Source organism: Hetaerina americana, unplaced genomic scaffold (assembly GCF_022747635.1).
Source record: "Hetaerina americana unplaced genomic scaffold, ioHetAmer1.1.p SCAF_36, whole genome shotgun sequence".
Classification (NCBI taxonomy): Eukaryota; Metazoa; Arthropoda; class Insecta; order Odonata; family Calopterygidae; genus Hetaerina; species Hetaerina americana.
The window spans coordinates 2314969-2327296 of NW_027286941.1; the positions used below are offsets into that span (position 1 = coordinate 2314969).

General features: G+C 35.8%; 1 protein-coding gene across 3 annotated transcripts in view; it reads right to left on the minus strand.

Moving 5' to 3' along the window:
- Nucleotides 1-12328, minus strand: part of LOC139691480 (intermembrane lipid transfer protein VPS13A-like) — a 140309-nt gene that overhangs the window by 38898 nt on the left and 89083 nt on the right. For all 3 annotated transcript variants that reach the window (XM_071589321.1, XM_071589320.1, XM_071589319.1), the window contains exons 45-51: nucleotides 10954-11181; nucleotides 8874-9092; nucleotides 5034-5205; nucleotides 2479-2699; nucleotides 2203-2328; nucleotides 965-1111; nucleotides 508-630 (exon numbers count right to left, since the gene is read on the minus strand). In XM_071589321.1, coding sequence (XP_071445422.1) covers nucleotides 508-630; nucleotides 965-1111; nucleotides 2203-2328; nucleotides 2479-2699; nucleotides 5034-5205; nucleotides 8874-9092; nucleotides 10954-11181 — 1236 coding nt within the window. The remainder of the gene's footprint in view (nucleotides 1-507; nucleotides 631-964; nucleotides 1112-2202; nucleotides 2329-2478; nucleotides 2700-5033; nucleotides 5206-8873; nucleotides 9093-10953; nucleotides 11182-12328) is intronic.

A 12328-nucleotide genomic window follows, 5' to 3' on the forward strand; every position in this document is an offset into this window, starting at 1 on the left:
CATGAACGGGTACTACTTTCCGGATGACCCTCGTATATCATGCAAACATCCAGAGGACTAAAATGTCACATTCAAGAACATACAAGCCCTGTGCAGAGCACACCTGGACAGGTCCTAAACACAATATCAACTTTGAAGAAGCTTAACTAGTCACTAAAGAATGCCGTTATTTCCCCTGGCTCATTCGTGATGCTGACGAAAAAGCCAAGAAACCCTAGCCTCATAAATCCCATATATCTAGCCTCTTAGGCATAGATTAGGCTAAAAACAAAAGCCGTAAACAAGAACCTTCCTTCAGGGGGCATTGCGAGAAATTGCAGTAAGACAGCAAAGACATGGAAGTATAGTTGATATAAATTTAAATTGCAGATGCATTGAAAAAAATAGATACAGGTGCTGAAGGCTTATTAAAATGTTATGCATAAACATATTATATATACAACAACATTAAATGTTTGTAATATTTATAAAAATAATTAAAAGTATGACAACTTATTTTGTCCTTACCTTCCAAAATTCTGCAACAAATCCATGAGCCTTTCTATTGTAAACATTCCATATTAGAGAACGCCCTTTGGTTGGATCATCCCAAGTGTACAGCATTGACTGGTATGGGCTTAAAAGAGCAACCTAGAAATATTTAAAACCAAAATTGAGCATTGCAACATACATTTAATGAGGGTCAGGTGTAAAACATCAATGAATAAAAAAGTGACTTTACTAATCTGCTGACCACAATTTAGTCGCGACAAAAGTATACTTTTGTTCAGAGCAATATTTTTCAATAGCAAATACAGAATTTCAAAAAATGCCAATGTTTACCAGGGTGTCGACAAGAGAAAATAAAGGTCTACTAAAATGAGTAAGTTAAAATACTACATATAATTACATTTCCCAAAAGGATGATTCTTAACCATCAAGTTGAAAATGCATTAATATAAACTTGTGATTGGGAAGTACCAACCTGTCCAAGATCTTCCTGATGTACTTTAAGAAACAAGTCTTCACACAGGTTATCCACCCTCACTGGTGCATCTCCGACACAATAGTTTTGGAAAGAGACAGTAAATGGTTGATCACCTCCCCCTCTTACATCAACCACTAAAGCACCCTGCAAGTAGATTTCAGAATAGATCAAATAAATCAGGCTATTTCATGAAAGGATGCATAAACACAACTGTAATCCTTCTATCAACACAAAAATATATTGTTATGATGTTAATATTAGTCTCCTTACCTTATCTTAAAATATAAATAACATCAAAGGTTAGTGATGACTTCTTTGAGAGCTTTGGAATATGTTCCCTAATTCTGTGAGTTTTGTTTCCATAATGGAATTCAAAAGGCTTGAACAATTGATGCATAGCACCCCCACAGGAAATCAATGTAATTCCATTCTTTAAATGATTTCTTCAGACGTTATTACATTAATGAATTGCATCATTGATTGCAACTTAATGATTAAAAAAAATAATTCTATTGGAATCAACTGATTTGCTTTTGAATGTTATTTTCCAAAAGGCAAATACTGATTTTTAACATCAGTACTTTATTTAAATATTGCAAACCCAGAGTAAAACAAAGGGAATTCATTTCCAGAGTCATAATTTTAGAATAACAACAACAAAAATTTCTGTAGCACAACAATAATACCCAATTATTTGACTGTGAACTACTGCCATTAAAGAGGTTGCCTAATGAGATGAAGGGCCAAAGTTACCTTGGTCCAGTTTCTAAGGGAAAAGACTATTGACCTACTACGAGGGGTAACAATGGGTTGAATTTTAAGCATTTTTTCATATTTAGATTTTTCATATGAGAAGCCTACAAAGAGTATTCAGTTAAGATGTGTGAAGAATTTCTTAGAGTATCTAATGCACAGGAGGTATATTTCAGCGAATTCTGCCAATGGGAAAGGGTTAATTAAGTCAGTCAGTCATTTCAAGGAATAACTAATTGGCTGTTTTTTTTCAATATTATTCTGCTTACTGTTTGCTGATTTTGTGTCATAATATTATTTATAATTTTTTGTTATTACTGGCTCAACGAGTGAAGTTTTTTCTATCAAGTGTATCCTAAATTTCACCTTCACCTTTTCAGTATGTTTACAACAGACAGATTTTTTGTCACTAATTTTTACACTTCATTTTCATTACCACATTTACATTACATACACACTTCTAGATAAACAAATGAACTCACTCCTTTATCCATACGAAGAACAGTACGATGAGGTTGAGATACAGGAAAGTGTTGAGAGACAAGCTTACTATCTCTAAATTTAACATGCATCCTCATGGAGTCTGTGTCAGGCCAGAATGGAATATTCTGAAAGTAAAAATAAATCTTTCAGTTGCCTGAAAAGAGCAATTATATTTATAGGTCAAATATCTATAAAAAATATTACACCCAGAAGATGTATAGCAATCTGACTTGATGTTAACAATATTGATGGAAAATGGCAATAGATTGTCGTACCTGACCTGGCGATAAATCTATCCACAAATCAGCTCGCTCATTCTCTTCCATGAAGCGTAGGTGCTTGCGTGTTTCATTGACGATAAGAAAATTTGGCATGAATGAAATTATTCGAGTTAAGTGTGGACTTGACCGTGAAAGAGTTGACTTCATGAGAATACGGTAACGCCGTTTTCCTCTCTCACGATCTTTACATACCACTAATCCTCCGGCCCCGCCTCCTATGAAAATTGAAACAAATGTAAAATAAATAGCCACTGTACATAAAAAGATTTATAAAGATCAACAGAAATAACACTTGCTTTGTGAAATTGAGGATATACTCCTGTAATTAGATGAAAGAATTCTCACAAAAATACAGAACCACAAAGGATCAAGTTGAATACCAATAACAACAAATTATTCAATTAATGCATCCTTATTACATGAAATATGAATTTTAATCATTCTATGAAAAAGAGATTACATTTTAGAAAATTGAACAAAAAAAAATTAAAATCTTTAATTTATTAAACTTATTTGATAAGGAACTAAAAGCATTACAATCTTCAATTTAGTTCAACTAGTTTGGTAATTGCAAAGGGAATAAAAAGAAAAGCATTAGAGTTAGGAATGAAAGTAGGTGAGGAACTGATCAACAGAGAAAGAGGATGAAGTCTTAACTTGGCCAGTTAAAAAATTGATTTAACGATTGTTCTATTCATTGTACATGGTCAGCTCAATAGAATTTTATTTTATTCACATAATTTATTGCACAAAAATTTAATTCTATGCTATATTGTTGCATCAATGTTAATGCATATGTGGTACAATTAAAAAAAAACAGCTGCTATTGCCAGTTAAAACATCTGGTTTGCCTATATCTGCTTAAGATAATGAAAAATTCTTTCCATGAGGGTGTTTCTTTACACTGAGGAATAGGAAAAAGTCACCTGCAGCTAGGTTTAGACTACAGGGGGAATGAGGAAACATTTCTTTCAGATCCTCAAAATACATTCAGCAACAATACATGTGATATGTGGCTGTACATTACTGATTTTGAGCATGGATTTCCAAAGTTCCAAAACTTGGACATTGAAGAAAGAGGTAGATTGATGGCTTTCCAGTTGTGGATGTGGAGAAAAGTGAAGATAATAAAATGAATGAAAAGGGAAACTGGAGAAGTATAATACATGATAGAGGAAAAGAGGTTATTTTGGGCAAAATTCAAAGAGGGCAAGAAAAATAGGTGCATGTAAAGGGAGTGGCAATAGCATGTTAAAAGCTGAGAGTGTAGAATATGGGGTAAAAGAGGCATAGGAAGCAAGGTGGTAAGAGATTATGTATTCTTATCTTCACTAAAAAGATTATTAATCCATTTAAACAGAAAATAATAATTACAGCCCTTGAATGACTACAATAGAATGTGAAGTGTGGCAACTAAATAATAGGACTGGTGCTGCTACTGGCAAACAGCAAGTGCCCCATGGAAGGTTTGAACATGTTTGTGCCTGCTAATGCTTCCCCCACCCTGAGCTCGATGGGCATGGTTTTAAGTTGCTCAGTTTTGCTGTAGCATTCCAGTCCTTGAGCTAGCATTTTATTGAAAAAATGCAATGTGCTCAGATGAAGTAATGAGTTAACCTCAAGTTTCCCATGAAACTGGGAAAAACTGCTATAGAAGCTCATGTCATGTTAAAAGTGTACGGAAGTGGATGTTCATCATCCACACAAGCTTTTGAGGGCTGTAAAAGGTTTGAGGAGGGATGTGAAATGACCAAAGACTATCCATGCCCTGGATGACCCTCAACATCAAAAACAGATGACAAATCCAGAAAATTGATGAATTGATCAGTGAAAATCGTCGTATTAGCATCAGAGGTCTTGCTGAAATATCAGAAATTATCAAAGAAAATGTCTGTTAGATTCGCATGGTTCATTCAACATGCACAAAGTTTGCACAAAAGTGGTGCCAAAACTTCTCACTACATAGGAAAGGAATCCAGAATGAATGTTTCTGCTGACTTTTTATCATTGATAATGATCTATCATTGTTAGAAAGAGTGATTACTTGTGATGAATCATGGTTTTTTACCTATGATCCTGAAACAAATCACCAATCAATGTACTGGAAGAGCCCAAACTCACTAAGGCCAAAAAAAAGCAAAAATCAAAGCCATGATGATTATTTTTTGGCAAGTGTGCAATTGTCTACTTTCACTGGGTCCATAAAGATCAGATAGCCATCAAAATTATTACGTCAAGGTTCTGACAGCCCTTCTTGAACAATATAGGAGACAAAGACCTGATTATTTAATTGCCACAACTCACAATTACATTATAATAATATGTAATAGCCATTATATTTGAATATGTAAAAACTAAAGCACACGATGACACCATTCTTTATTATAGATATTTTTGTATTTTTATGTGCTCTATATCAAGACTAATGTGCCAGTAACAATGGGATCATTATGGAAATAAAATACATTGAATTTTACTATGCTGAAGATTACAATTATTTGAAACATAAATACTGCAATATGTCCACATTTACTCTACTTCTTACTGACCTGCTCCACCAGCTAAACCACCAGATGCATCTAAGGAAAATGCAGAAGACCAAGATGATTGGTAAGCACGAAGTCGTACTCTTCGCCGCCTCCTCTTCCGGAACCGGAATAATAATGGCTCCTCCTCTGGACCTCCAACACCACAGTCATAAACAACATCACATAGAGATCCCTAAAATAATAAGACAATTTTTTAAAAACAAAAAAATGCATTTTATACATAGATGTATAAGATACAAAAAAATTATTTTTGAAAATGAATTTTTTATTACGAGGGTCATCCGGAAAGTAGTACTCGTTCGTGCCGCATGAAGTGCTGACGACGCGAGTAGCCGCTGGACGAGGTCAGATAGCTTCAGTGGCTTGTCTGCCTTCTCTGAGCCAAGTTGCGTGACACTAGCATTGCCTGTGTTGTTTCTGTGATTGTTTACAATGTTTAAAAAAATTGAGAACGCCGCCAGTTGTGAAGTGAGGGCAGTGATTAAATTCCTCAATGCAAGAAACGTTCGCCCATGTGATATTCATCGCCAATTAAAGGAGGTGTATGGAGACAATGTAATGGACGAGTCGTCTGTTCGGCGGTGGTGTCGCAACTTCAACATGGGGAGGGGGAACACACACGACGATGAGCGTTTGGGGAGACCGTCTGTCATTACAGACCAACTGGTGAGCTCAGTTGACGAATTCGTGAGGAACGATCGGCGCGTCACAATTGATGACATCTGTGAGCATTTTCCCAATGTTTCTCGAACAATTGTTCATGAAATTGTTAAACACCATCTGCATTATGCAAAAATTTGTGCAAGATGGGTCCCTCGCGTATCTCAATGAGCTGGCGGCGAAGGACTATGCAGCAGGAATACAGAAACTTGTCACACGTTATGACAAATGCCTTAATTTGCTTGGAGATTATGTTGAGAAGTAGTTTAAAGTATCCTCTTTCAAATAAAATTTTTTATGTTTGTTAATATTTACTTTTGTGTCTTTATTTCACGAACGGGTACTACTTTCCGGATGACCCTCGTAATTTAAAAATTACAACAGAACCTCTGTGAGGTAGATAATATTTCCCAAGACCTTACATGGCTAACTGAGATCATGAAAGGTTTTGGAACTGATAATCATAGGATAGGAGAGTTATGCTGCATAGCAGTTTCTATAAACAGCAGTTATATATTTAATCAATTTATTAACTCATTCCTAGACTCGGGAATAATAGTGAAATGGCCTGCCAAATGTGCTTTTCGTTGTTTTACCGTCCCCAAGCCAGATGGCAATGCTCGCTTCATCCAGGACCTCAGTGCCTGGACCCCGTTCATTAGGAAACCCAAATTCTCGTTACTAGGACCTGCTAAAGCCATTGCCTTAATTCCTAAAAACAGCTTTATGATCAAGATTGACCTCCTAAGTGCTTTCTACCAAATCCCCATCCATTTCAAGCATTGGAAATATTACGGCATCCGGTACGGCAGCGAATCTTACGCGTTCACACGTCTACCCATGGGACACCCGTTAAGCCCGGCCATACTCCAACGATGGGCGGAGGACGTACTCCTTTTGGTTTCGGTGAAATTTAATGTGCAATCTGTTATTTATTTAGATGACTGGCTCATCTACGGCCCAAGGAAAATGTGTAGGTATCAAATTAGTGAATTCCTTAGCAATACGCTGGGCATCACAGTCAATTATCGTAAATCAACCCTAGCCCCAGTTCAACAGATCAAATACTTAGGAGTGCATATAGACACCGTCACCCAATCTCTCCGATTAACAGAAAAGGCGGTGCGACGTGTAAAAACCCTAATCCCGATCTTAACTAGGCTCCGACAGACGGACATCCCGAAGGCGGCGGGCTATCTCGCCTGGGTTGCGTGGATCCTTCGCCTACCTAGCTTCATGATTTCTCAAGTATACCAACGCTATGATAAATATTGGACAGCCTTGTTAAATTCCGACATCCTGCACAAAGAAGTGTTCCTGCCCCAGCCCAGCGAGGTCATACAAGTCCATACAGATGCAACGCTCAACCAAGGCGGGGTGGTCATCCCGCGATGGGAACTGTCCCGATCCTTCCCAATCCTGCCCGACTACCACATCAATGAAGCGGAAACTTACTCGGCCCTATTCGGGCTTCAAGAGACGGTCTTATTACTCAACGACTTAAATCTATCTAATGTTTGCATAAATGTTAATGTTGATAACTCTGTTGCATATTTTACTTTACGAAAAGGTTCAGGAATGGTCTTCCGGACAAAACCTGTATTATTTAATATGTATTTTCAGTTAATAAAAGAAATACAGTCACAACTGGTGACCTGGTCCTGGATTCCCACGACCGAAAATCCGGCCGTGCACGCTCTTTAATGTACCCGCCGGCCATATTTGGTCGTTCGGGTATATTATCGGGCGGGCGCGGGCGAGTGGGCAGTCGCAAAGCCAATTCGGTCTGGGAAGTCCAGGACCAGCAGCAGCTGCATCAGGGCCGGCAACCAAGAGCTGAGGTCATCTGAATAATTAGTGACCAGTGGGTAATTTGGTAGACTGCAATTTTCAGGGAATGGGGGAAAGGTGGGGAAAAACTTGGCATTGGCATTTGCCTAATATAAACTAAATTTACTAATGTCATAGGGTACCCAATTTAAGGCCCCATCTGATGAATGGTGTACTACACTTGGAACCTGATTAGGGATTGGGATACCTCTGAATAATTGTCATCCCTGGGATTCAAATCACTGAGATCATCACTGGGTCCCTTGCTGTGACAAAAATCAGAACAATAGTCAATCCACTGACCTGAACCCCTAAAAGCTACTGTATTAATAAATTGGTGTTAATCAAGTTTTTCTCCTCAAACTGCTGAAGCTAATTTGTACATAATCCAGGAGGATGGAAAATTGAGGAGTATCTCCACCTTCATAATGCCACTGAAAATGAGAGAACTTGGCCCTCATGGTCAGCATGGCCAGGGATAGCTGGGGTTATTTAAAGGCTAAGCTACCTGCTCTGCTTGGAGCTATTTTAGTGACACACTTCCAAAAGAAAACCCTCCTCTCCCTTCAGAAATTTCTGTACAGTGTACTCCTTGCCAAATATTACCTATAGCAAGGCAAGGGGTTTTATTTTATCTGAGCATTTAAAGCTTTCACCCAGGGGATTTTGAAGAAGGGTGGTCAAATCTTTGTTAACAAGGGAAAATTTTGCTTCTAAGATAGTAACGTTTTTGGAATGAACTGTAAATGACAAGAATGATCAAATGTAAAGCATTTCATACAAATTATACCCCATCTTTCTCTAGAGTTAGCTTTTTGGAATTGTGTCCATCCTTGGTACATAACTTATATGACATATTTTAATTAAAGAATTTACTTACCATCACCAATATACCATTTTTCCAAAAACATATTGTTATATGACATAGAGACGACAAATTGGAAGCAGGTTATTATTTGAAATTTTCATTAATTGCTGTTTGTGTTGATATCAAGATTATGAATTTTTCTCTAGCTCGTGTTGGTGGGTCAATTATCACTATGCATTATTTTTGTGGCTCCAGGATACTCATCTTCAATTCACAGACCACTGGTGAACTAATGTGATGCAACTAAAGACTTTTACTAACTTTTACAACTAAAGACTAAAACTAAACATTATATTCATCTGGTAACTATCTAAACACAGCAGATATAATTTTAAATGTTAAACTGATTACAATATAAACAGATGCCCAAATGCTTTTGAAAGAAAAAAAAAGAAATGGAATCTATGAGAAAAGATAAAAGGAGGCAAGTCTGCAGCATAGAGATTTTGGTTTTATAGTTACATCATCTAGCTAAAACTTACCCTCATCTGGAGAGGCAGCCCAGTCTTGTTGATAACCCAGTATGGTGAATAAATTAAAATAACACAACTTCCACTACTTCTTTCCACTTTCAGGTTTAAGCCCAGCTGCTTGTTACCACCCTCAGTTTCATATTCTGTAATCATTGAAACAGTTTTTTCTTCCAGCTCTGGGCTTAAGTTGAACGAGCCTGTCCAAGGAATTCCCAAATATGATGGCATCTGAAAATTAAAATTGCTCAAATGTTATCCCAGCAATACAATCACAACTTAAACATTATATACATCACTTTAGATAACATTTAACAGAATAGTTCAATCACACTGTAGTAACTAGATTTAAAATATGTGGCTAAGTTTGTGCACAAAATGAAAAATACCATTAAGATGCATATTTACTATCCCTGAATTCCTCTTATGCTTTCTTTTACTACTCAACACTCCTTTAAATTCATTACATTTTCTTTCATTGTAAATAAATCAATTGAGCTAATGCTCAATCACTTAATGATACTTCAGCATAGATCCAATGGCATCTATAATTTTAATGCATTTCCTCATTTTCCAGGATTTGTGAAAGGTGAAACACAAACTGACCAAAAAATTACTTTTCAGCCTTACTACAACACCATTTATTTTATATTGAGCACACTATGTATAATGACGTTTTCTCAACCCTTTGCCAAGGGTTGAGCTTCAGGCAGTCTAATCTTTGTTGTGGGTCAACTTTGCACATGATGCAGCACCTCAAGATACCTACACTCTGCTACATTTAAGAGTTCCCAACATATCAGGAGCAAGGGTGGGTGCAGATTGTAAATTTTTAGAGGGAATTTAACAAATTTAGGCTGATTATAATAATTTTAAAACTCCAGTTGTATAGGCAACAGTAATATGACGAAAGACTCTCCATTCTCGGGATGTCAACACGTAGGTTGTTTTTCTGACAACAGTTTTGCCCGCGTTTCAACGAGTGTCTTCAGGTCGAAGATGCTCGTATGTAGTAATATGACAATCATCCCCATTTGCAAAAATTTTAGATTATGCCACTGCCACATAATTATAGCTCTAAAGCAGCCAATCTAAGCTCTTTATCTTTTCTCAAAGGCTTTTAAAGGATTTTTAACCAGACAACACTATGCGCTTTACTTCAGTCTTTGCCAAGGACCAATGGAATGAGAAATAAAAGTTCCACATATTTAGTTACCTTTACATATGCAGATGCAAGACTAATATTTTTATTTTCTAAAGATGATTGATTTCATTGCAATCAAAATAATATTTCAATTTAGCATATTTTCTTTTCCGTGATTGGTAGGTGGCTGGCCGCTGGTCAAATCTAATTCAGAAAATGCATATTTCAGGTTAATTATACTGTTTAACTCTCAATCAAATTTTCCTGGTTTCATCATTACAAAAAATAGCTTATAGACAGTCAAGCAATGCCATTGAATGTTAAATAATTCAGAAAAATAATGATGAGATATAGCTAGCAATGAGATGTGACAACTTGTTTTACATAAAATAATGTTTGTATGCAGCATGAATCAGATTATTTTATTTCATGGTTCTAGCCTAACTAAAAATACAACAACAAAATCCACAATGAAATTATAGTCATTTTTTGCCCATTTCTCTACATATTTTCTCTCTTTTTTGGTCTAAAATATTGGTAGAAAAAGAAATAGTGGCATTATATTTGTGATGAAAAATACAATAAAAATATGAAAACTAGCAGAAAGTGCTTAATGATCAATAATGCTTTAAGGATAATTTATGGATAGGTAAACAGTCCCCTGAAAGAACAATATGTACAATACCTGAAAGGACCTTTTTTGAATTTGCCTACCTGGGAGAGGGATGTATGTTAGGTTACCTGGATGCCGCAAATAATCATGATTTTACAATTTGGGCATTCAGAAATATGTACCTAAAGAAAGCATTCAGAATGGGAAACCTATTCACATTTTGATTCATATTCCCTTTGGTATAGGGAAGAAGTTGCAGTGCACCAACCTAGTAATATGCATTCATGTTTTTAAACGACTACAGAGAGAATTAATAAAAAGAAATAGGATTTTACCTCAACTAGTATTGTATGTGTTTTCAGTAGACTCAGTGAATAAACATTGACCTCTTCACCAGATTCCACTCTGGACTTTAGATCCACCGATGGCACATTAATTTCCAGAGCATATGGAAGGCGATTGTGGATTTGCAAAGGAGGCACAAGGCGAATGGTATAATTAGGAACAAGACGCGCTGAACCAGGCAGAGGTCTACTAACAGGAACTCCTTCTTCACAGACAGCCTTAAAAGCAGAAAAGATATTATTCACCATTATAAAATAATAAATTCATTGCGCAAACAAACTTTTGTCACTCTCTCTGAAAATAATAAATTAATATCATTGATGTAATACTGGAGTCAAATCAATTAAACTTGTACCATATATGCAATATTCAGTAAACAGCCGATATATGATAAAATAAATGCACAATAATTATGCAAATAAAAAATGTATGATCACTCTTTGTTACCAAACCTACATGTATAGCAATGCAATATATAAAACTTGGATGTTCTGGCAACTAAAAGACTAAATTCCATAAAACTGTTATGTTCCCATTACTCCTATGTTTTCAAAATTCAACCCCAAAGGTTTTATTGATATTCTAAACTATAACTTTGTTTAGAGGAGAGTTAAATACTTTTTGGAAGATACATTTAATCTCTATTAATCTGTAAGCGGTAAGTTAAGCAATGATAAGGTTAAGAAAGAGGACCTGATACATGCATTGGCAAAGCAGTTTTCTGTTTTCCTATCTGGTGAATATTGAAGGGAAACAAATACAGATGTTCACAGATATTTGGTGTTGATATTTTCTTTATAGATGTTACAGCATTATTTTAGAAGCTTTGTAAAAATTTAGTGACGGCAGACAAAAAGCACTTTGTATAACATAATCATTAGCTAAGGCTGATGTAACTAAAAGGACAACTGCAGCCCTGTCAGCCATTATTCATTTATTATCTTCATAGCAGTCAGAATGTTTCTTTAATATTAGAAAGGCTTTAGTTCTTTACTAGAATTTTTTTTAAACACAAAACTAAAAAGGTGTTAATGAGTAAACATTGAGGAACACCTATTTATCGAATGCATGATTGTGGATGTCATCTTAAAAATCAGAGACTATGCCTGGGATTTAAAAAATTGATATTTAATAATGAAATTTATGATTCTGGAATATTTTAGGTAAATGAGATAATAGTAATCGCAAGGCCAAAAAGCTTTTATATGAGCATTTACTATCCTCATAAATTCTGAAAGCTGCAATAAGATTTTAAAAATTGTAGATTTTCCAGAGGAAAATGATTATTCTACAGCCTGATGGACCCCTATATGACACATCTTTCCTTTTGCAATCAACTGATACGTTATTATTATTATAAGTAGA